The sequence below is a fragment of the Schistocerca cancellata genome, chromosome 1 (assembly GCF_023864275.1).
Source record: "Schistocerca cancellata isolate TAMUIC-IGC-003103 chromosome 1, iqSchCanc2.1, whole genome shotgun sequence".
Lineage (NCBI taxonomy): Eukaryota > Metazoa > Arthropoda > Insecta > Orthoptera > Acrididae > Schistocerca > Schistocerca cancellata.
This window is the reverse complement of record NC_064626.1, coordinates 475,530,131-475,554,776: the sequence shown is the minus strand read 5'-3', so window position 1 is coordinate 475,554,776 and position 24,646 is coordinate 475,530,131. Positions and strand designations below refer to the sequence as shown.

At 38.7% G+C, this 24,646-nt stretch overlaps 1 protein-coding gene across 1 annotated transcript in view; it reads right to left on the bottom strand.

The window, feature by feature from the left end:
* The window catches only part of LOC126177222 (28S ribosomal protein S18a, mitochondrial), a 70,728-nt gene that overhangs the window by 37,812 nt on the left and 8,270 nt on the right, over nucleotides 1-24,646 (bottom strand). The window contains exon 2 of the mRNA XM_049924439.1: nucleotides 15,234-15,370. Coding sequence (XP_049780396.1) covers nucleotides 15,234-15,370 — 137 coding nt within the window. The remainder of the gene's footprint in view (nucleotides 1-15,233; nucleotides 15,371-24,646) is intronic.

Genomic DNA, 24,646 nt, shown 5'->3' with positions numbered 1-24,646 from the left:
TGCGAGTATTTACTTACTTGTTTAGAGAGAAAGTTACTTTATTTTAGTGCTGTCAAGATTATAATATAAAAGGCTTCTCTGAAATTATACATGATGGAAAGTAGTAGTAGTAGTAGTAGAGGGGTTTTTGGGCGCACGACAGCAAGGTCTTCAGCGCCCGTTCAGTAACATACGGAGACGGGTGTCAAGAAAAAAACTCAGAACATTTATATAAAACTGAACGTAAAACACGGGGAACAATCATTGAAAAATATGTGCTCACCCACACCGAGCGTGGGATGAAGCAGGGCGTCAGCAGTAAAACATGGACAACACAGGAAGAAAATGGTAGAGGGAGCTAAAACAATGTAGCAGATGGAAGTGGCTGGCTGACCGCAAAGAAAAAAGGGAGGAGTCAGCCACTCTGCAATACACTAAAACCTCCAGCCTAAAAGTTTAGACCAGAGTCACATGATGGAAAAGTATGAATGTTATATCATCACATCTCTGACCACTATGAACTGTAATAACTGAAATTTATTGCACAAGTAAACCTTATTTTGAAAGGAAGATAGTCTACAGTGAAACACACCAGACTCTCATTAATCTGGCCATTCCTTGCACATATGGTTCCAGATTAGCAGAAGTACCAGAGTACTGTGTGTGTCTGAAATTTAGATTAAACTCTTAGGTATTATATGTTATTACTACTAAAGACAATATTCATTTTCATAGGAAACTTAGTACTTGAGTATGCACATATACATTGGTATCATTCACTACGAACAAAGAGACAAACAAAACCTGAACAGGCCTTGAAGGCCCAACAGTACCGACTGGCTGCCAGGTCATCCTCAGCCCTTAGGCATCACTGGATATGGATACAGAGGGGCATGTGGTTCACATACCGCTTTCCTGGTCATTGTCAGTTTTTGTGAACAGTGTCACTACTTTTCAATCCAGTAGCTCCTCAATTGACCTCATAAGGCCTTAGCATAGCCGGCTTGTCAACACAACTTGGCAGACCCTGATGGTGACCCAAGTGCTAGTCAAGCCTGACAGCACTCAACTTTGGTGATCTGACAGGAACTGGAGTTACCACTGCAGCAAGGCCATCGGCCATTCACTATGAAACATGTACCAAACTTTTAGTTGTCACATTGGTGAAACACAGTGGTGGCACGCATTACTATGTACTGTTTCCATAGCATTACATCAATATTGCATGTATCTGGTTGTTGCATATTGTACACCAGGAAGAGGTAGCCTACGCAGTTTTAGCACCAGCAGTGTAAGAAATCTTCATGCTCTCTCTTCTTATGTCCTTTTTCATCACTTTAATCATTATTTTCATGCACACTTGATTATTTCTTTATCTGTTAAAGTTTTGTGGTTCTCTCGGTTTTTCTCATTTCACCATGTAGTAATATCATCATCTTCAATTTCTCCTCCTCCTCCTGGAAATTCGTGGAAAATACCAACGCAAAAAGCGTCAGCAATTGATGATTCTGAATTGAATCGCTCATTGTTGTCACTCAGTACTGGCTCCAACTCTGCCTCAATGGATGGTCACACTTTTCTGTAGGTCTTCATTATTTTAGCGTAGTCCACTTTATCCCATACTTCTGCTGTTTCGGAAACAATATTACATAAGCCGATTGTTTTCCACATTTTCAACAGAGCCTCAATAGATTCCGTTTCCATATTTTTTCAACAAGGAGACAAGTGCATGTCAATAATGATGCTTAGTCATTCCAAAACTTCATGGGCTGAATCACAACTAACACTGGGTGGAAGAAAGAGTGCTACTGTACCATTTGACTTTTAGCATCACATCAGGATGATGACTGGGAGCATGGTCAATTATAAGGATAGCATGCAGTGGAAGCTGCTTCTTCTTCTTCTTCTTCTTCTTCCTTCTTCTTCTTCTTCTTCTTCTTCAACTTTTTTATCACAGTTGGTATAAAAAGTTTTGTGGAACCACCGAGATGCTATTTCTCTATCAGTCCACGCTTTCTTCCAAGCACAATACTGCACTGGTAATGTATTTCCTTTACTGTGTTGAAATCAATGTGGATGTTGGGATTTCCCAATCACCTTGAGTGATGGTTTATGACTCCCATCTGCACTACAATATGCTGTTAATGTTACAAGCCGTTTCTGTTGTTTTTACCGAAGAGCTTCCTTCTAATTCTTGGCAGCTAATGCTTTTGATGCAAGCATTTTTCAAAAAGGCCAGTTTCATCACCATTGTACATTATATTTTGATTTTCTTTATCAACTCTTCTGTATCTTTATAGTTAGATGAGTGACTTTTCTGGGTGACTGTCAGCTGCCATGTGTCCTCACTTTTTCCAGTTTAATAGCCAACCCTCACTTGCTGCAAAAAGTTACTGCTGCCAAGTTGTTGATTGCTTTTGGGTAGGGGAGCAAACAGTGGGTTGTCGGTCCCATGATCTAGGGCTGGAGAAATCAAGGGAGGAATGACACAAACAGCACAGTCCAGTTAGGGGGAAAAGAGATGTCAGGGCAGCAGGAAGAGGAAAGAACAGGTGAGGGGTGGGTGGAAATGGAGAGATCAGGAGTGCCCCAGAAACACTACACATGGCAGGGCAACAGCACCAGCACAGACCCGTCCAGACACCCACACCATACAGTCACCACAATACAATGGGGACAATACCAGGGGAAGAAGACAAGAAAAGGACAAACCAAAACAGCACAACAGATCACACAAAATATAGGGGAAAAGTGGGGAGAACATGGATAGTGTGGAGGCATGGTGCAGGTCAACACCTATGCTAACTGATGGACTCACATTCAAGAGGAAAACTTCAAGGAAGGATGAAAAAGAAACGTCAAGTGGAACAAAACTGTAAGAAATACAGGAAACCAGGTGGATAGCCAGGTTGACATAAGTAAGCACACCAAGAGGGGTAGGAGGCGGCAGAAGGGGGGGAGAAGCACCAGGAAGGAAATGCAGTCTGGGAACGAAGAATGGGCTGCAATAGCTTGGGGCTACATGTGCACCATGCATAAACTCGTGAAAGAACTGTGTGCTCCCTGAGGGGGGGGGGGGGGGTTGTTTATTAATTGCAACTTCTTTTTCTTCTGCTCTCTTGTCGTGCTAGTGACTGCAATTCCTTTATAACCTTCTATAAACAGCCACATCCAGTTCTTCACTCTCGCTCTTTCACATAGCCTTCCATTCTCACAACTCTCTCTCCATTTGGGTTGTGTACTGTAAAATATCATCATCTTTCTTTTTGACGTCATAAATAGTTGCTTGTCCTATACTGTACTCAGCAGCAATCGCAGTCTGAGAAGAATCTGTGTTCAGTTAATTTAAAATTTAGAGTTTCAGCTCGGATTCTGGTGTAACCCATTTCCTTTTAGAAGCAATTTCTGCCAGAGTGACTGGAGGCCAGATATATGAGCCGAATTACTGAGAGGCCAAAGGAGGAGGAGGAGGAGGAGGAGGAGGAGGAGGAGGAGGAGGAGATTAGTATTTAACGTCCTGCTTCAGACTGCTGAGTGCTGGATTAGCGAGAGCTTAGTGCAGTACAGAAACAGTGAACATTATACTCATAAATATTTTTAAAAGGTCATGTAATTACAAATCAGTCTCAATCTGAGTCGAAGCTATAGCTATAGAAGTTTACACTCTGTAACATACAGATATACAGAGCATTATGTATGACTACTACAGAAAATAAAAATACACTGCTCACAAATTATGATGAATTACTAATCTCTGTGACAGAATTTGTCCTTCAATACTAAAGGAAGAGCTTGTGCCACATGTTCACATAAAAGAGAACCTGCAGCACATGTTCACATAAAAGAGAACCTGCAGCCTTGAAAGTAACTTCTGATAGATGGAAGATATTTCATATATGCCTTTAGTCGACAGGTTCTTAACTGAGAATTGGTGAAGTAAAATAACCAATGACTACATTCTTGGCAATAAGGACAGTGCACAATCATCTACATTGGCTTAATTACAAGATAACACTGAGTTAAAAACCATTATAGTTGTCTTTCACTAACGACAGGAATAATAAAATATCATTAGAGTTGTAGCCCGTGGAACAGTACTCTGACACCTAATACTATCTGAAAATGAAGATTCCTGGAAGTAACAAGACATGGTTAGACAAGAGTGGATTTGACAAACAAATTTGATCTTTAACGATGGCCTTAACATTGCCTGCTCACAACTGACTTGTCAAATGCAGATCTGTTGTTTACAGATGTTTATTCAAACTTTCACCTTAGTAACTCAGCCAGCCTCATTTATATGCCAGTAATAAAACCAATCTCAGCTTTTTGAAGAGGCCACATACTTTATAATGCACTGCCAACATTCATACATGGGTTTGAGAAGGATATGGCCTTTATGGCAGAGTTAAAAAGATCTCTGAGGAGTCTTTCTACAATAAAGCGAATGTTAGCTTACAAAAATAGTATGTCCTTGTTAATTGTTGAATATATTTTCGATGTGATAACATGTGCACTATCTTTACTGTGAGAGGCTTTGCCCAAGAATGTCTCTGTTACTGGTTTCCTGTTTTCTCACCACAATGAAGGGAATCAATTACAGTTACGAAGGAAGTAGTGTTGGCAGGTGTGATTATATTTTTCAGAAGTGAAATAGAATAGCTTCGCGTCATTGTTTATTGTTCTTATGCATGATGTAGGCTAACTGTACGCTCTAGATGTGTGTGGTCTTATTGACAGTTTTGTTTCGAAATAAAATAGTGAGTTGACACAGTGTTAAGGCACTGAACTCCCATTCAGGTGCAGTAGGGATCAAACCCCCCCACCTGGTCATCCTGACTTTGATCTTGCATAATTTCCCGAAGTTGCTCATGTGAATGCAGGAATGGAATCACTGAGAAGGCCATGTTAACTTCCTGCACCATCATTGTGTAATCCAACCCAAATTAGTGTGTTTTTATATAATGTATATTTTACATCTGTAATGTATCTGGCATACCCTACAAAGATGCGTTAAATAGTCAGAGGACAAATAAGGAAGTAACTGATTACTTCTATCACAGTTATGATTTAATAATATGAATATAATAGAGGGAAACATTCCACGTGGGAAAAATATATTTAAAAAGAAAGATGATGAGACTTACCCAACAAAAGCGCTGGCAGGTCGATAGACACACAAATAAACACAAACATACACACAAAACTCAAGCTTTCGCAACAAACTGTTGCCTCATCAGGAAAGAGGGAAGGAGAGGGAAAGACGAAAGGATATGGGTTTTAAGGGAGAGGGTAAGGAGTCATTCCAATCCCGGGAGCGGAAAGACTTACCTTAGGGGGAAAAAATGTCTGCTTGTGTCTTGTATGTATGGATGGATATGTGTGTGTGTGCGAGTGTATACCTGTCCTTTTTTCCCCCTAAGGTAAGTCTTTCCGCTCCCGGGATTGGAATGACTCCTTACCCTCTCCCTTAAAACCCATATCCTTTCGTCTTTCCCTCTCCTTCCCTCTTTCCTGATGAGGCAACAGTTTGTTGCGAAAGCTTGAGTTTTGTGTGTATGTTTGTGTTTATTTGTGTGTCTATCGACCTGCCAGCGCTTATGATTTAATAAGGTAGACAACTGGTTTCAGCAATCAGAGGCTACAAGCAGGCATGGCAAAAGACACTAAAAGAACTGAGCATATGAAAAATTAAAAATGTTAATTAAAATACTAATCACTCTTGATTGCACGGCTTTTTTTAATAATTAATAATCGAACATCAAAGTTGGTAAGTGTCAACACTTACCAAAGCTCCAGCTGGTCTCTCTGCTCGTCACCTAATGGGACATGGTCTGAAGATGATTTTTGATAAAAATCTAAACTGATTGCCGGTCTGATGTTGGATTATTAATTATTATTACAGCCTTGTAATCAAGACTACTTAGTATTTAATTACATATTTGATTGCTGTTATTCTCCAGTAATGATTTCAAAAGTTATTAAAAACCATTAGTTGAATTACAATGAAGCTCAAAGTCAAAAATCCAGGTCAATGACAAAAGAACAAGAGCTTTATATTCACAGCAGGGGTGAAACAGGGTGATGTTCTCCATAAAATCTGATTTAACTTAGTGCAATAGTCAGGTACTAAAGAAGACAAAAGACAAAAATCATATGCAGTCATATGGCAATTGTGGCATGAGATACATGCATCTGTACTGGTTCTCTGGGAATGAGTAACATTTGTTTATGGTTGACATGAAATGTATACATAATAAAATGAACTGTTATTCTGCGTACAAAAGAATATATAAAAACATTAATTATCTCATTGTGATGTATATGAAAAGCAGTATCAATATTTCACAATAATCTGTTTTATAGTGAAACTCTGCGAACAATGAAAACAACAAACTGATTTTCATAATTTTTTTTACTCTGGTTTGAATCTTCCTATGAGAAAGACTTAATGTATCTTGCAACATATTTCTGGTAAATATTTGCTGTTACTGATAACCAAACCATTTATTTCAGTAGTGTTAACATCTCTAGATGTGTGAAAAATTAATGGTACATTTTTTAGAGATTAATAACATGTGGTACAGTGCGAGATATAATTACCATCGTTGGCCGCCATTTACAAAATGACAGAGTCTTCTTCTTTTAAAAAATGGAACATCCAGGATCGAATGTAACAATATTACAAGCAGGAAAGTTGTTACATATAGCGGGGATGCTGAGTCGCAGATACACACAGCAAAAAGACTCACAATTAAAGCTTTCAGCCGTTAAGGACTTTGTCATCAACACACACACACACACACACACACACACACACACACACACACACACACACACACTCTCTCTCTGCAGTCTCAGGCAACTGAAGCCACACTGCGTGGAGCAGCACCAGTGCATGAGGGGAGTGATGACTGGGTGGGGGTAAGGAGGCTGGAGTGGGGAGGGGGAGGGGGTGGCAGACAGTGAAGCGTTGCAGGTTAGACTGAAAGCAGGGGAGAGGTGAGGGGGGAGGGGGAGTAGTGAAAAAGGAGAGAAATAAAAAGATTGGGTGTGATGGCGGAATGATGGCTGGGTAGTGCTGGAATGGGAACCAGGAAGGGGCTGCATGAGTGAGGACAGTGATTAACAAAGGTTGAGGCCAGGTGGGTTACAGGTATATAGGATGTGTCGCAGGGAAAGTTCCCATCTGCGCAATTCAGAAACGCTCGTGCTGGTGGGAGGGATCCATATGGCTGTGAAGCAGTCATTAAAATGAAGGATATCATGTTTGGCAGCATGTTCAGCGACAGGGTGGTCCACTTGTTTCTTGGCCACAGCTTGTCCATGGCCATTCATTCATGCAGACAGACAGTTTGTTCATTGTCATGCCTACATAGAATGGAGCACAGTGGTTGCAGCTTAGCTTGTAGACCACATGACTGGTTTCCCAGGTAGCCCTGCCTTTGATGGGATAGGTGATGTTTGTGACCAGAATGGAGTAGGTGGTGATGGGAGGATGCATGGGATAGGTCTTGCATAGAGATCTGTTGCAGGGTTTTGAGCCATGAGGTAAGGGATTGGGTGCAGGGGTTGTGTAAAGATGGACGAGTATATTGTGTAGGTTTGGTGGACGTTGGAATACCACCATGGGAGGGGTGAGAAGGACAATGGGCAGGACATTTCTCATTTCAGGGCACGACGAGAGGTAATCAAAACCCCAGCAGAGAATGTAATTCAGTTGCTGCAGTCCTGGGTGGTACTGAGTTACGAGGGGAATGCTCCTCTGTGGCCGGACGTTGGAACTTTTGGAGGTGGTGGGAGACTGGAAAGATAAGGCATGGGAGACCTGTTTTTGTACAAGGTTTGGAGGATAATTACTGACAGTGAAGGCTTCAGTAAGACCTCAGTATACTTCAAGAGGGACTGCTAGTCACTGCAGATACGATGACCACTGGTAGCTGGGCTGTACGGACGGGACTACTTGGTATGGAACAGGTGGCAGCTGTCAAATTGGAGGTATTGCTGGTGGTTAGTAGGTTTGATACAGATGGAGGTGCTGATGTAGCCATGTTTGAGGTGGAGGTCAACATCTAGGAAGGTGGCTTGTTGGGTTGAGTAGGACCACGTGAAGCAAATGGGGGAGAAGTTGTTGAGGTTCTGGAGGAATGTGGATAGGGTGTCTTCACCTTCCATGATGTCATCAATGAATCTGAACCATGTGAGGGGCTTAGGATTCTGGGTTTTTAGAAGATTCCTCTATATGGTCCATGAATAGGTTGGCATAGGATGGTGCTATATAGGTGCCCATAGCCATACCCCGGATTTGTTTGTTTGTCATGCTGTAAGGTGACAAGAGAATCACAGGAAAGAAGAAAAAGTAGAACGGACATTGAGCATAGTGATGCAAAAGAAAATAGTAATGAAGGGATTCTTCTTTTACATTATTCCAACATTACATGGTGTAAAGCAAATAGAGAGGGTTACAATTAATTTCTTGAATAAGCAGACTTAAGTTCATTTCATTCATTTGGCAGAGAGTAGTATCAATATCAAAACAGATTCTTGTGATTGTCACTTCACGGCTATATTTTGTTCAAGTGATGACATTTTCCACAGTTAAGAAAGTGTTCTGCTTTGAATTAATAATAGGTGCACCATGCAAAGGGTGTTTCGCCACTTGAACCTATGAAAGTATAATTATTATTCATGATAAAAGACATTCTATTATACTCCTGAGATATTTCTAAAAGTAAATGATTAAGGTGCTTCATACTGATCTGTTCCTGATTTATTTTTCAGCTATACAGACATTCCAAAGTGATTTTTTTATCAGGCACTTGAATATAGTAAGCCTTGGCAATATCAAAGATAGGATTTCTTGCCCTTGGAATGAAGCTGTAGTGAATATGTTTTAGATCGCCGCATATGATCTTACACTTACTGGCCAAACCCACATCAATCTATGACAATCTTTTCCTGTACTTTGAGTCAACAATGCCGAAGTAGATATCTGAAGAAAAAACTCCTTATGTATTGCGCTGCATGACTGTAAAAAACCATCTCCAACATGTTTTGTTACACATGAACAATTTATCCATTACATTCTCCAAGACAATTGTTTTGTTACACATGAACAATTTATCCATTACATTCTCCAAGACAATTGGGCACATTTGCACATTTAAGATGCAAAGAACAATATAATGAAAACTGTTGCAACGACTTCTTCTAACAAACATGTATTAAACATGTATTTTAAAAAACTTCATAGTCTGAATTTAAAAAAAAATCATCAATAACTTTAATAGCCTAGTTGGTAACTAAATTGGTAATCATTGTCAGAATGCTCAGATGGGAACAATCTGACGATTCCGGGCTGGTTTTTTTTGTCATTCTCCTTCTCTCTCTCTTTTTCACTGCCTGTAGCCTGAATGGGGATGTTAACACGTATCTTTCAAGGGAATGTTCAAACTTATCAGACTGCTTTCATTGGTTGCAGTAGTGTAGTGAGAATGGGTCAAAAGTCATTAATATAGCACCGAACTAATAACAAATAACAATACAAAAAACTTTGTGTAATATATCGTTAAATACAAATGGATGATTTTTTAACCCAATTTTGAACTCTCAATCAATGTAATCATGTGCCGTCAACAATGCTTGGTGACCTGATTAGTTGATAACTACTTAAAGCAGATGCAACTGCAACCCACTGTAAATGGGGAACTGTGTATCTAAAAATGATATATGAACTGATCAATTAATAACTGGTTAAGGCAAATACAATTACAAACCCATAACTGATGTAGCAGTGTTCACATAACTAAGTGTTATGAACTTGACTTACTGTTTTTACAAGTGCATTGTGACAAACTGTGATGTAACTAATTAACAAATAGTACATGTGGAATTCCTGTCCACAAAACTTCATACAATTGTGGTCCAGTCATTCCAGAGAAACATTTGTTTATGGCTGACATAAAACGTTTACATAATAAAATGAACTGTTATTCTGTGTACAAAAGAGACATTGAAAATATTAATTATCTCACTGGAATGTATATAAAAAGCACTATTGATAATTCACAATAATGTACACTTGGTTGTATAGTTACTGAGAATAATGGAAACAACAGAAATTTATTTTCAAAAGTTTTTTTCTTTGTTCGAATCTTCCAACAAGAAAGATGTGGATGTACACATGTGTATCTTGTAACATATTTCTGGTAAATACACTGGTGTCCAAAATTAAAGCAAAAGATGGAAATTTTGCAATGTTGCATTGATTTTGCCTCAAGATAATATAAACAGGTGGTGATAAAGTAGAAACAATGTAAAGAATACAGAACATAAACAACTGCAACATACATAATGGTAGACAAAAATGTTCATTTTTTTTCCAACTAAACATATTTGCATGCACATTTTGAGAACTGGTTAATATGCTCAGAATGGGGGTGTGACCACCTTTGGAACGAATACAAGCATGACAACAATGGGACATGCTGTGAATGATGTCATCAGGCTCATGTTGAGACATGTTGAGAACTGGTTAATGTGCTCAGAATGGGGGTGTGACCACCTCTGGAACAAATACAAGCATGACAACAATGGGACATGCTGTGAATGATGTCATCAGGCTCATGTTGAGACATGTTGAGAACTGGTTAATGTGCTCAGAATGGGGGTGTGACCACCTCTGGAACAAATACAAGCATGACAACAATGGGACATGCTGTGAATGATGTCATCAGGCTCATGTTGAGGCAGTAACACCCATTCTTACTGCAGAGCTGCTCATGGTCTTGGAGAGTGGTTGCTGGATGTTAATGTGATGCAAGCCATCTCCCTAGTGCATCCCAGACTTGCTCTATGGCATTCAAATCGAGCAGGCCACATCATACGTGCAATAACTTCCATTTACAAGAAAAATCAAACGCCCGTGCTCTACGAGGTTGAGCACTAGGGTCTGTCAGTACAAAGTCTGGGCCCACAGCATCTCACAACAACCACAAATTCCCAAGAGAGCAGTTAAATCTTGCTGACTCACCCGTACAATTTCGTGAAGAGGGATTCAAGTGGTAAACATAATTTCTGCTCACACCATTAGAGATCCTCTTCAATATCCCTCTTTTTTCCACAATGTTTGGGTCATGAAATCATGTTCCATGTTCCCTCAAGACACAAATCCATTGAGAATCACTCTAGACTAAATCAGGGCTCATCTGTGAAAACAACGTTGGCTCACTGTTTGACTGTCCAGGTGGCCTGTTGATGACTCTACTATAGACATTCCCTTCTGTGAAAACGTGTCAGAGGTACACATACAGGAGGTCTCCAGCAACAAAGGCCACACTGCCAAAGCCTCCTGCACACCATTTGCCTCGATACAACACGTCCAGTGGATGCTGCAAGCTTACATGCCAGTTGCCATGCAACACTAATCCGGTACCATTGTGCCATTACAACCAAATAATGGTCCTCTCTTCTGAAGTCACATGTGGTTGGCCCTGCCCTGGTCTTTGGGATACAGTTTCGGTCTCTATAAACTGTCACCACATCCAAGAATGATTCACATTAAGCCATCAGGCCAAATCAGTTTACGACTGTCCTGCTTCCTTTCTTTCTATGGCCCTCCACTGCAGAGAGTCAGTAGGCATCTTCTCTGTGCCATACTGCACTGTCCGTGACTGTGTACACAGTGACTGTGGATGTGGGGCTACCTGACAAACACTATCTCAATTCATAGATGCTCTGATATCACTGTTGGCATCGTTGTCCATTGACTGAAATGCCACCTTCCATGCAGAACACGATTGCACAGTCATCTGATTGACAGTTAGTATGATTATATCATGAATTAGACACAGGACAGGAAAATAGCAGTTTGTTGCTTTAATTTTGGACACCAGTGTATACGCTGTTACTGATAACCTAACCAGTTATTTCAGTAGCAGTAACACCCCTGTATGTACAAAAAACTAATTGCACATTTTTTCAGAGATTAATAATGGTGATACAGCATGAGTTGTAATTACTACTGTTGGCTGTCATTTGCAAGATGACAGATTCTTTTTTTAAATTACTCCAATATTACGTGGTGTAAAGCAAAAGGAGATGATATATGACGGTAGTATCTGTTCCCGAAAGAACAGTTACCGTGGATGACCATGTATCTTTGCTAGAAATGAAATGATAGTTAAATGGACACCCTAGCTGCAAACAGGCGTTGATGTACTTCATTGGGGACATGTTGGAAATGTGTGCCCTGACCGGGACTCGAACCCGGGATCTCCTGCTTACATTTTCTCCTGCACACATTTTCAACATGTCCCCAATGAAGTACATCAACGCCTGTTTCTAGGAAAGCTGCATGGTCATCCACGGTAACTGTTCTTTCGGGAACAGATACTATCGTCATATATATAGTTAAAATATGGCTTCCCGGCCATTGACCTTCTTGTGCGAACGCACACGCTATGCCTGAACTTGTACGGGACTTGGTAGATTAATCTGCCACGAGTAATGAGTATGATGGGCAATCATCTATTAGGCGCACTACGAATGTAGTGGTGTGGACATGTTGGGAATGTGGATCTCACGGGGAGCGTGCAAGGGATAAGTCCCTGCAGACGCACTATCCTCTGTGCCCACGGTGGCTCAGATGGATAGAGTGTCTGCCATGTAAGCAGGAGATCCCGGGTTCGAGTCCCGGTCAGGGCACACATTTTCAACATGTCCCCAATGAAGTACATCAACACCTGTTTGCAGCTAGGGTGTCCATTTAATTATCATTTCAAAAGGAGATGAGTTACAATTAATTTCTTGAATAAACAGACTAAAGTCAAGTTAGTTTCATTCACTTTGCAAATAGTAGTATCAATATCAAAACATTCTTGTATCTTCTGCTTCACAGCTATATTTTGTTCAAATGACAAGATTTTACATGAAGTGCTCAACTTTGAATTAATAAAAGGAGTACCACATAATGGGTGTTTCTCCAGGTGAGTCTATGAAAGTGTAAATTATTATTAATGTTAAAAGACATTCTGTTACAACCCTGAGGTATTTCTAAAAGCAAAATAGTTAAGGTGCTTCACAATTATCTATTCCTAATTTATTTTAGGTTTATACAGACATTCCAAAACAATTTATTTATTGGGCACGTGAATATAGAAAGCCTTAACAGTATCAAAGATAGAATTTCTTGGCCACGGAATAAGGTTGTACTGAGTATGTTGTAAACAGCCTCATGTGATCCTACCATGTGTTATGAACACCACAAGTGTATTCGCACCTATTGTTCAGCAACTCATACAAACACATGATACACATTCACACACACATATATACACCACACTGACAACAATGAATCTACACACCAATGTACACAGAAAATCACTACACATACTTGAAGAAATACAAAAAGTAATGGGACCAGAAGGAGCCAAAACTGTAAATTAAACTATGACAAAATGTAGAATAGGTCCAATTTTAAGGTCAGCAGAAGACAATACGACCCGATGGCCTCATTAAAATGTTTTAAAGGTGTCTACTGTTTCAGTAATCTCCAAGTTCTTTTCTACAGTGATAATACAAGATTATTTATTAGAGAATGGACACAACTATGAAACAGCCTTTTTTGCAACCTCAGAAGTATTTAAAAGTTCTTTAATTACAAGAAAAACAAAAGAATACTATTCCCCTGTACAACCAGTTTTTACTTATGGTTTGGAAAAGTGAACAAAGAGAGAAGCAGATATGAACAACACAAGGTCATCTGAACAAATATATGAACTTGTGGTGGGACAGAATGTTGGGGTATAAGATATGGCCAATGAACTACAGTAACTTATACAAGGTAAAGACATAGTTACACTTATCAAATCACTTGTTAGGACATAAGGAGAGGATATCATATGACAAGACACCCATGAGAAAAATGTAAGGAAGACCATATTACACACAAAAGAAGGACCAAACAAAAGTAAGATAGATAGACAATGTGTTGAATGACCTTACGGAGATTGCGATCTGAGAATGGAGGAGAAAAACAGAGAACATAGATATGTGGAACAGACCATTAAGGAAGCCCAGACCCATGACAAGATGCAGTGCCCAAAGAAGAACTAATGTAGTAACTAACTTTTAACAGAAGAGCATTTGTGTACACATTCTAAAATTCTGAAACCTCTCAGTCTGCAGCAGAAGCATATTCACAAACTATCAGTCTAGCGAAGAGATTCCACATCACCAAAATCATCATCATCAGTCCTAGAGAAAATTTATAGAACCTTATCTAGAAAAACAAAAAAGGAATTTGTAATAACCCGCCACAGTGGACATGAGTCAGGCGATTATGCCAAGTGTAGTGCACGCTGACAATCAAAAGTTGCAGCCACAGGTACTAAAGATGGCTGCCAGGGGCAGCCTAGTCACTGACTGCACTCACCTGTTCCACTGTGTGCACTAAGCATGATTCCAGTAACAACAGACAGTGACAACAGCTTTATAAGGCCATACATGGGGCTCTCAGTAGTCAAATGTATTCATTACTTTTAATTACATCCAGTGTGCCCTTGTTGTGGTGACTCCATGCCCTAATAATCATAACTTTTTTATGATCATGTGTTTCCTTGTGTTCCTAGTTAGAACAGAATACAAGCAGATGGAACACATCTGAGGCACCAATGTTCTGATGGTGGCAATGCCCCGTTTGTCTTAATCATGGATAAACTTCAATGACAAATGGAAAAAAATAATGTAAGTTAGAAAGATGGCTTAAAAATAATTACGATATTATTAAATAGAGTACAATGGACACACAGAAAAAAATTAACATTAACAACAAAGTCATAGAACCAGGTTACATTTTATTCAGTTTTGGATAGCTGAAGACTAATTGCATAGACAGAAAAAAGAAAATCAACAAACAAAAGAGTAAAAATAGACTGGAGTGCTTTTGATAAAGTAAATTCAGTTTTCAAAACTAAGCTCTCAATGTATCAGAAAAGAATTGCTTCTATTCAGTTTGTAAATCTAGTATCGAGCTATGACAGTGAGAAACTTAGTGTGAGAACAATACAAAGTAAGCAATGTAGATATTAGTTATTCATATTATTTCTACTAGAGGTGTTAGCATCAAGTGCAAACTACCAATAATAATAATAATAATAATAATAATAATAAAAAGGCAATATTCTATCACCAGTGTACATTTAATCTTAAAAAGAACTGCTGACAGGATAATCACTTCAAGTAAAAAAGTTTACCGTATGTTTTATGTCCAGGCCCAAGGCACACAAACGGCATGGACCATCTGATGGTGTCCTAACTAAGAGTGGCTGTCGTGGAGATGGCACAGTGACAGCTTCAATGATAAGAGTCTTGCCTTCTTTCTTCTCCTGAACTATGGAAAAGACAGCATTATATTCTTACCACCATACTACTGTCTATAAATTAATTAAAGTAGTGTACAAATCTCTAATGCACAACAACAATTGATATAGTTACTTTGAATTGGAAAGCCTTATTTTTGAAATAAAATAGTTAATACAATCTACTTTTCTATGTTTCTCATTCCTGATTGATACTGGTACAATCACCTTGTGTGGCTCAATGGGTAAGTGTCAGATTACAAATACTAATGACTGGTGTTCAATCCACAGTTACATCCAAGGGTATTTTATGACACTTGTCATTTCTTTTGCCACCAGAAACGATTAATTAATGTGAAAAATGCCAAGAGGCATTGTGATGCAGAGTCCACTAAGTTCTATGTCCCTTTCTAAATGGCTAGGTAAGACAGTTCAAAGGTTGGAGATGCTGTGCCACAGATAGGCTCAACAAAAAGACTCACAATTATTTTTACACACACACACACACACACACACACACACACACACACACACACATTGCAGTCTCAGGTTACTGAAACCAAACTGCCTGCAAGTTTTCGTTTTTATGATAAAACAAATGTACATTAAATATGGAGCAAGCAGACATCAGACTGCACTGTAGAAGTATTTTATCTTTTAGCACAATCTTTATTTTGCATTCTCATTTGTTGGTTCTGGCAATTCACAAGCAGACAATCTTCCAACCTAATCTATACCACAACGAAGATTTCAGGAGAAAGGGGGCAAGAGAGTGACACAATCACACTGTAGCCTCTTAATATAAACAAACCCAGTAAAACACTGGTCACAACCAAACTTCAGGTTGATCACAAATACAGAACTATATTATTTTTTATTTCTACTTGATCTAACTAAATTATTCACCTGAATCTGGAACAAGACAGCACTACAAAGAAGTAATCACGGCCGACAGCTAATTAATTTTTAAAACATGGATGATATTTTCCGAAATTAAACTAAAGTAAAATTAATACCAGAAACTCATTTGTATCTCTTAGATACACATCATTGGAACATTCCTCATCAAGTGGTCCAGTGTTGGAGGTGGTATTCATTCAGCCATATCCAAACTTAATGGAATTTTATGGGATGATTCCACAATGTCTAGGATTGATACGTACATAAGTTTCAACTTGATATTGCCTTTGGCTCCATTTCTACAGGCTCTTTTCGACAGGAGTCCCAAGTTTACACCCACCTACACACATGTGAAAGTGCCAATTTTGGACAACTTTATAAACATGGTCTTAATTTACAAGCACCACTTTTGTATACTTAAACAATATTTTGTGCTGAATAAGAATATATTACTGATAAGAATTAAATATATCTGAGGACAGCCTACTTTGTACTTCTTCACAAATAGGAAAATGTATTGTGTGAGTTGGAGAGTCCATCTTCAATCAGCCACAAATCATTTTTATGAACAAACGTAGCCAAGAATCGGTCATACGACACACAGTCAAGCTATCTTATAGGGCTTTTTGTACAATGGCCTCTGTCCTTCACTATCAAAATATGTACACCTGCAACTTTGATGAAAATGTTTTGGATGCTAAATTTTGGGTAGTCCTGGGGTCGGTATCTTAGCTATATGTTCAACTGTTTTATCTTGCTATATCCTGGAAGAGTTTCCTTCCTAATTCCAGCTATTTTCCACAATAAGCAAAGACTTATGAAACATTTGAGAGGAGCGAAGATTACAATAAACTTTTTAGTTTACTTAGCTTTTTGTGTAGAGTTGGCTTCAGTCTTGTCTACAGGTTTGATTTTTTCATCTGAAATTCTCACATTTTAGATTCTCATCGATGAATTGATCTCAATAAATTTGAAGATTGCTGTTGTAGAGTTTTTGTTATGTTAATATATTTCATCACATTTTAGTATATCATACAGTCTTTTGAATTTTCACATTAACAAAGCCGAAATTTCATTGTTCGCCCAAAATACAAAAAGACGTCCGATCACATCACAGGCATGCTTACTGCTACTTCACTCTGCGGTAATAAGCATATTCCAAAGGGTTTACAATTTTTCTTGACAAATAAATTTCTGTTAATTTTGATTATTATTTCATAAATGAATCCAGAAATAAACATAGTAAACTGTTAATTTTGATTATTATTTCATAAATGAATCCAGAAATAAACATAGTAAACAATACTAGGCTTCAAAATTAATTTCAATTTCAAATGTCTCTGTAAAAAAATTAAAAAAAAATTAATTTTAACTGAACACTGAGGGCTAGTACTTATCGATTGTAACATCAAAAATAAAGTAACTCCTTTTCATAAATTTTAGCTTGAAATATAACATTGTATATAATAATATATGACGTTTTCAGAAAAGCAGCTGAGATAATACTGACCTGTCCAAAATTTGAAAAATAATATTGGTATTGATGACTACAGTTGAGAAAAATAATGCTAGAGGAGGATGTCCCATTACATCTTGTCTCAGAAATTGTGTGGCCTGTGGCTAACCTTCTTTCATGTTACATCACCGCAGAACTTTAACAGATCAAGAGGCATCAATATTTGGTTATCTAGAGGCTTCTGTGAACGACCATTAACTGCCAGAGCATCAGCTGATCCATTGCAAGGATATTTTCCATGGCTGGTCTCAAAGAAATTCCACTCAACATATGTATCAAAAGTCCATTGCATGAAGACACAACTTAATAAAATTCCTATCCTGGGCAGCAGATCCAGCACTAAGGTAGTGAATGTCCGATTTCTCCTATCATTAACTTCAAATATTTAATCAGCCCTGTTATGAATGCCTGAACTGCCCTGGTATCATGAAGAAGGCACTCACTAACATAGACATTTATATTATGTAGTTCTTTACTACCAAAGTAAAACACAAAGGGATGTAATGTGGCTTGGCTGTTCCCACAATGAAGCATTTTAACAGTACCTTCCAAATGAAACGAACAGTGGTGGTTGCTGTGTAAGAGCAAAAGAGTACGTCAACACTTTAACATGCAACACCTTGTGGATTTCTTGATTATTTTTTCCCCAATGCTATTAATCTTAACGTAGATGGTGCCATCTGAAAAATATGGCACTTTAATCTACCATGCTATTGGTCCTCTAGACTGCATGAAACTTGGCATCTGGGCCGTAAGTACACACAAAGTCACGCATGTCTTAAGGAGCTATTGCGCATGGATAGCTCGCATTAAGTTATTGCCTTATGGGCCAAATACATACGGATTTGATAAACAATGTGCACAGTTCCCGATGTGCATAGCTAGCCCTTGCCACTCAAATAGAACTTTATGTCAGTGCCGCCAGGTGGTAGCATATTGTGGTACACTTTTTCCCCCATTTACTCTGCATAAATCTTGCTAGATGACAGCCCATTCCGCAGATATGCTAATTCAATCACTACACACTGTCATAAAATTAGACTGGACGTCAGTATATGTTAAAGCTGTAATGACAGTAAACCTATTTTGTGGGTTTCTGATTGAGTTATAATATGTTAAGTAATGATGTTTATCATACAGTAACACATTTGAGGCGCTGACAAGCAGAACTCCCAATCGCGCACCCCCCCCCCCCCCCCTTCCCCCCCAGATTTAGTGGCAAGACGGTCCAGTGGATAGCCGATCAAAAACTGAACCCAGATCAAGCATGAAAATAGGAAGAAGATGTACTGAACTGTGAAGAAAAAACAAACAGCAATGGTCAAAGCTTAACGAGTACAACATTGAGGGTATTCACATAGCCAAGGCATTGTGGTTAAGTGGTCACAGTGTTGGACTGCCAAGCAGTTGAGCAGTGTTCAAAACTCCCTCACGACAGACAGCTCAAAATTCTGTGAGGAAAAAAAAAGGGCACAATGGAGCTTAGAACACAGGCTGAACCGCTGTTGCCACGCCATAGCTCTTTGTCTGTGCTCAATGTTGTACTTTATAGCTTGGATAGTTCATAGTTCTTTTTTTAACACTTCAGTACACTTTCTTTGTGTTTTTATGCTTGAACTGAGTTAGGTTTGACGGGCTGTCCACTGGGTCCTCCTGCCACAAAAATGGGGGGGGGGGGGGGGCGCCAAGGAGGGGTGGTTGGGGTGGTGGGGGGTTCAATGGGGAGTTTCCCTTGTGAGAATAATAAGGGCCTAAAACACAGTCAACTGTGAGATTGTAGCATTTATTCATGCTTCTAAAATCTGTTGATCTTATGGTGAGGCAGGTTTAACTGTGCTATAGGTCTGCATTTTATATATGAAACTTTGCAAAAAGCTGTACCACTAGTTTCTCTGAAATTCACTTAAGTGTGGGATCAACAGTGGTGTGCTTTAGGCCCTTTTGGAGTTCAGCACCTCATTTGTATTCTAGTCAAATAACCATACTGGTAGACATTACTACTTGAGCTTAAACATTTCCACGAACGGCACTTTGTGTTTGGAGTAGTTTGTTTATACTGTGCAAGAATCGGCTTTTGTCTGAAGTATAAACATGATCTACTTTGAATCTGTTTCAAATGCTAACAGAAAAGTAAAGCTCTGAGGAGGGGCTGCGAGTCGTGCTTGAGTAACTCAGTTGGTAGAGCACTTTGCCGCTAAAGGCAACGGTGCCGAGTTCATGTTTAAAGCACACAGCTTTAACTGCCAGGAAGTTTCATAGGTATCTTGTACATTTATCCGAAAAAATGGAAAAGCACGAAAACTCCCACTTACACAATAAAACGAAACAGAGTTGCAAAAGCTTACACATTATTTCATTATTGACCTAAATTGTACATAATTATGTACAAAAACAATCATTTCTTTTGTCAGATAAGTTATGATATTATTATTATGTCTCGTTAAAAATGGAAAGTGATGCAGACCTTGATCAAGCGTGACTTCCTTTTAACTGTACGGTATATGTTAAATTGCATTTAGGAACTTTAGAGTATTTGAACATGTATCAATAATTATAGATTTCTGTAGTTGTATATATATATGTTTGGATGTAGCTGTACTGTGTTGATGTACTGGTTGATATTGTGTGATATGACTCCTGTAATTGATAGTATAATTGGTACAATGTCAACTTTATCCTGATGCCACATGTCCTTGACTTCCTCAGCCAGTTGGATGTATTTTTCAAATTTTTCTCATGTTTTCTTTTGTATATTTGTTGTATTGGGTATGGATATTTCAATTAGTTGTGTTAATTTCTTCTTTTTATTGGTGAGTATGATGTCAGGTTTGTTATGTGGTGTTGTTTTATCTGTTACAATGGTTCTGTTCCAGTATAATTTGTATTCATCATTCTCCAGTACATTTTGTGGTGCATACTTGCATGTGGGAACATGTTTTTTGTATTAGTTTGTTGTATGGCACGTTGTTGATGTGTTATTTTTGCTACATTGTCATGTCTTCTGGGGTATTCTGTATTTGCTAGTATTGTACATCCACTTGTGATGTGATCTACTGTTTCTATTTGTTGTTTGCAAAGTCTGCATTTATCTGTTGTGGTATTGGGATATTTAATAATATGCTTGCTGTAATATCTGGTGTTTATTGTTTGATCTTGTATTGCAATCATGAATCCTTCCGTCTCACTGTATATATTGCCTTTTCTTAGCCATGTGTTAAGATTCGTCTTGATCGGTGTGTGGCTGTGTTAGATGATACGGGTGCTTGCCATGTAGTGTCTTCTTTTTCCAATTTACTTTCTTCATATCTGTTGATGTTATGTGATCTAAAGGGTTGTAGAAGTGGTTATTCAATTGCAATGGTGTAGCCGATGTATTTATATGAGTGATTGCTTTGTGTATTTTGCTAGTTTCTGCTCGTTCTAGAAAGAATTTTCTTAAATTTTCTACCTGTCCATAATGTAGGTTTTTTATGTCAATAAACCCCTTCCTCCTTCCTTTCTGCTTAATGTGAATATTTCTGTTGCTGAATGTATGTGATGTATTCTATATTTGTAGCATTGTGATCGTGTAAGTGTATTGAGTGCTTCTAGGTCTGTGTTACTCCATTTCACTACTCCAAATGAGTAGGTCAATATTGGTATATCATAAGTATTTATAGCTTTTGTCTTGTTTCTTGCTGTCAATTCTGTTTCCAGTAATTTTGTTAGTCTTTGTCTATATTTTTCTTTTAGTTCTTCTTTAATATTTGTATTATCTATTCCTATTTTATGTCTGTATCCTAGATCTTTATAGGCATTTGTTTTTTCCATCGCTTCTATGGCGTCACTGTGGTTATTCAATATGTAATCTTCTTGTTTAGTGTGTTTTCCCTTGACTATGCTATTTTCTTACATTTGTCTGTTCCAAAAGCCATATTTATATCATTGCTGAATACTTCTGTTATCTTAAGTAATTGGTTGAGTTGTTGATTTGTTGCTGCCAGTAGTTTTAGATCATCCATGTATAGCAAATGTGTGGGTATGTTCCAGTAATATTGTATCCATAATTTGTATTATTTAGCATGTTGGATAGTGGGTTCAGAGCAAGGCAGAACCAGAAAGGACTTAATGAGTCTCCTTGGTATATTCCACGCTTAATCTGTATTGGCTGTGATGTGATATTATTTGAATTTGTTTGGATATTAAGTGTGGTTTTCCAATTTTTCATTACTATATTTAGGAACTGTATTAATTTAGGATCTACTTTGTATATTTCCAGTATCTGTAGTAACCATGAGTGGGGTACACTATCAAAAGCTTTTTGGTAGTCAATGTATGCGCAGTGCAGCGACCTTTGTTTAGTTTTAGCTTGATATGTCACCTCTGTATCTATTATCAGTTGCTCTTTACATCCTCGTGCTCCTTTGCAACAGCCTTTTTGTTCTTCATTTATAATTTTGTTCTGTGTTGTATGTGTCATTAATTTCTGTATAGTGACTGAAGTTAATATTTTGTAGATTGTTGGTAGGCATGTTATGGGGCGATATTTTGCTGGGTTTGCTGTGTCTGCTTGATCTTTAGGTTTCAGATAAGTTATTCCATGTTTAAGTGTATCAGGGAATGTGTATGGGTCTGCAATGTAACTGTTAAATAATTTAGTTAGATGTGAATGTGTTGAGGGGGCTTTCCAATTGTGCGTAGAATTAATTGCTCGGGTGACTTCATGTTGCAAAATTATCACTTCAGGCATTTGTGGTATCATCTTGTATTAGTCTCTTTCTGCTTGTATCCACCGTGCATGCCTGTTATGTTGTACCGGGTTTGATCATATGTTGCTCCAGAAGTGTTCCATGTCTGTTATGTTTGGTGGATTGTCTATTTTAATGTGTGTGTTATCTTTTGTCTGGTAAAATTTCTTTTGGTTTGTGTTGAATGTTTGGTTATTCATCTAATTGCTCTATTGCTTCTTTTTGTGAGATTTTACCTAACCTTTTTCGTTTTTTGTCTGATATTTCATTTCTTATAAATTGTGTTAGCTGTCCGATGTCTTTTCTCAGTTTTTCTATTCTGATCTGTAGCCTGTGTTGCCATGCTGGTTTTGTGGGTTTCTTCTGTGTGTTGGTTGGTTCTGATCTCTGCCTAGTGTGTATATTTAGTGTAGTGAGTGCTCCTATATAAACCAGTAGTTGTAACTCTTCCATAGTTGTGTTTTCATTTATTTTGTTGTGTATGACTGTTGATAGTTGTTTCGACTTGTGGGTTATTTGGTGGTCTATGCAAGAATGGTCTAATGTATATATTTGTGTCTTTGTATTCTATGTATGTCAGCTGAAATTTCTCTTCTATGTCTAACATGTGTGTCACTTCGTGTTCTATTTGTGCTTGTTCTGGTGGCTGTCTTAAGATTTCTTTTTCCCCTGTTTGTTTAATTGATGTGTGTTGTTCTTTGTTTGTTTGCTCCGGGATGTTTGAGTCCATTACTGTATTTTCTTCTTCTGATTGCACATTATTTTGTTCCAGTATTTGTTGTACTTGTTGTTTGATGTTTTCTAGTTCTGACTGGGGTATCCTGTTATTTTTTATTATTACACGAATCTGATCAGCTAGTCGTTGTTCTGTTAAAAATTTTAATCCTGGGTATCTGGTAATAAATGTTGTGTATACTTGTGATCTGTATCCAGTTGCTTCGTAATAACAGAACATGAGGTGTCGGTTAACTTCCTCTGACCATCTCATCCTCTGTCTTTGTTTTCCTTCTAGAGTGGTTGGAGGAAGCATATCCTGCAAAACACCTCTATTTGGATTTAAATCATTTTCCGTGTGGCTAGCAGTGTCGTTACCATTGTGGACGGGCATAGGGTTCAAGCGTCGCGCCCAACCATGACAGCGCTTGTCTGAGGCTTCATTAGTTCTGTCCTGAACCAACTAATCACACTAAAAGGGGGGGGGGGGGGGGTTAGCCCTATTAGTGGTTTGTTCTTTTTGTCGCCTTTTACGACTGGCAGAACACACCAGAAGCCTATTCTTTTCCCGGGTCTCCACGGGATTTATTATTATTACTGGTATTATTATTGGCAATGGCTGTAGTTGTATAAACTTGTTGACAAGTATAACAGCAGATGCTATTAATTTCACACTCTCAAATTTGTGAACACCCAGTACCCATACACACGAGCCGCCACTAAAAATGAACAGTCCCCAGCAAACTCCATCAAAATGATCACTTAACAGTCTTCGCACCAATGACGACCTCATAAACCGGGACTGTGGCTATAATCTTAGCAAGGCTTGGGAACCAGCGATCGGGTTAATCAAGAGTAAATCGAGCAGACGTATAGTTGTGACGACCACGGCGGACAGAGCCATCACACCGACGTCATCTCAGACGCCGTCGCAATCTGTTCCACCGCGCGACCGTGGCGCTGGGCGCGGAGGGAGCGCGCCGCGGGCGGAGGGTATTTAAATCGGCCGCCGCCGCGACCGAACCCAGTTCCCTCTGAGCAGCCATAGCGTACGGATCTCCGTGCCGGTACGTTCACAGGAGCTCAGTCCGTCAGTTCACCTGATGATGGCGACATGTTTGATCGCCGAAATATTGTGCCCGTTGGACACTATAGACCGGCAGCATACCCGTGGATATTTTGATTATCAAATACGCCGGGAGAAACTCAAGAATCACACTTAACAGTCTGTAAAATTTTCTTCTGTTGCCTCAGATATGAACTTTGGTGCCTCGAAATGAAAACGAGGTCCTCTATGAACTCTCCTACAGTTGCACAACACGTCTAGTGTAGCACTCTCAGTATGAACCCACTATTTGAGTTCTATAATTTCTTCTTGATCATATTCTCTGAAAACACCTACCAAATAAGCTTCAAGTGCAGGTTTTCCAGGACACTATCTACAGCATTAC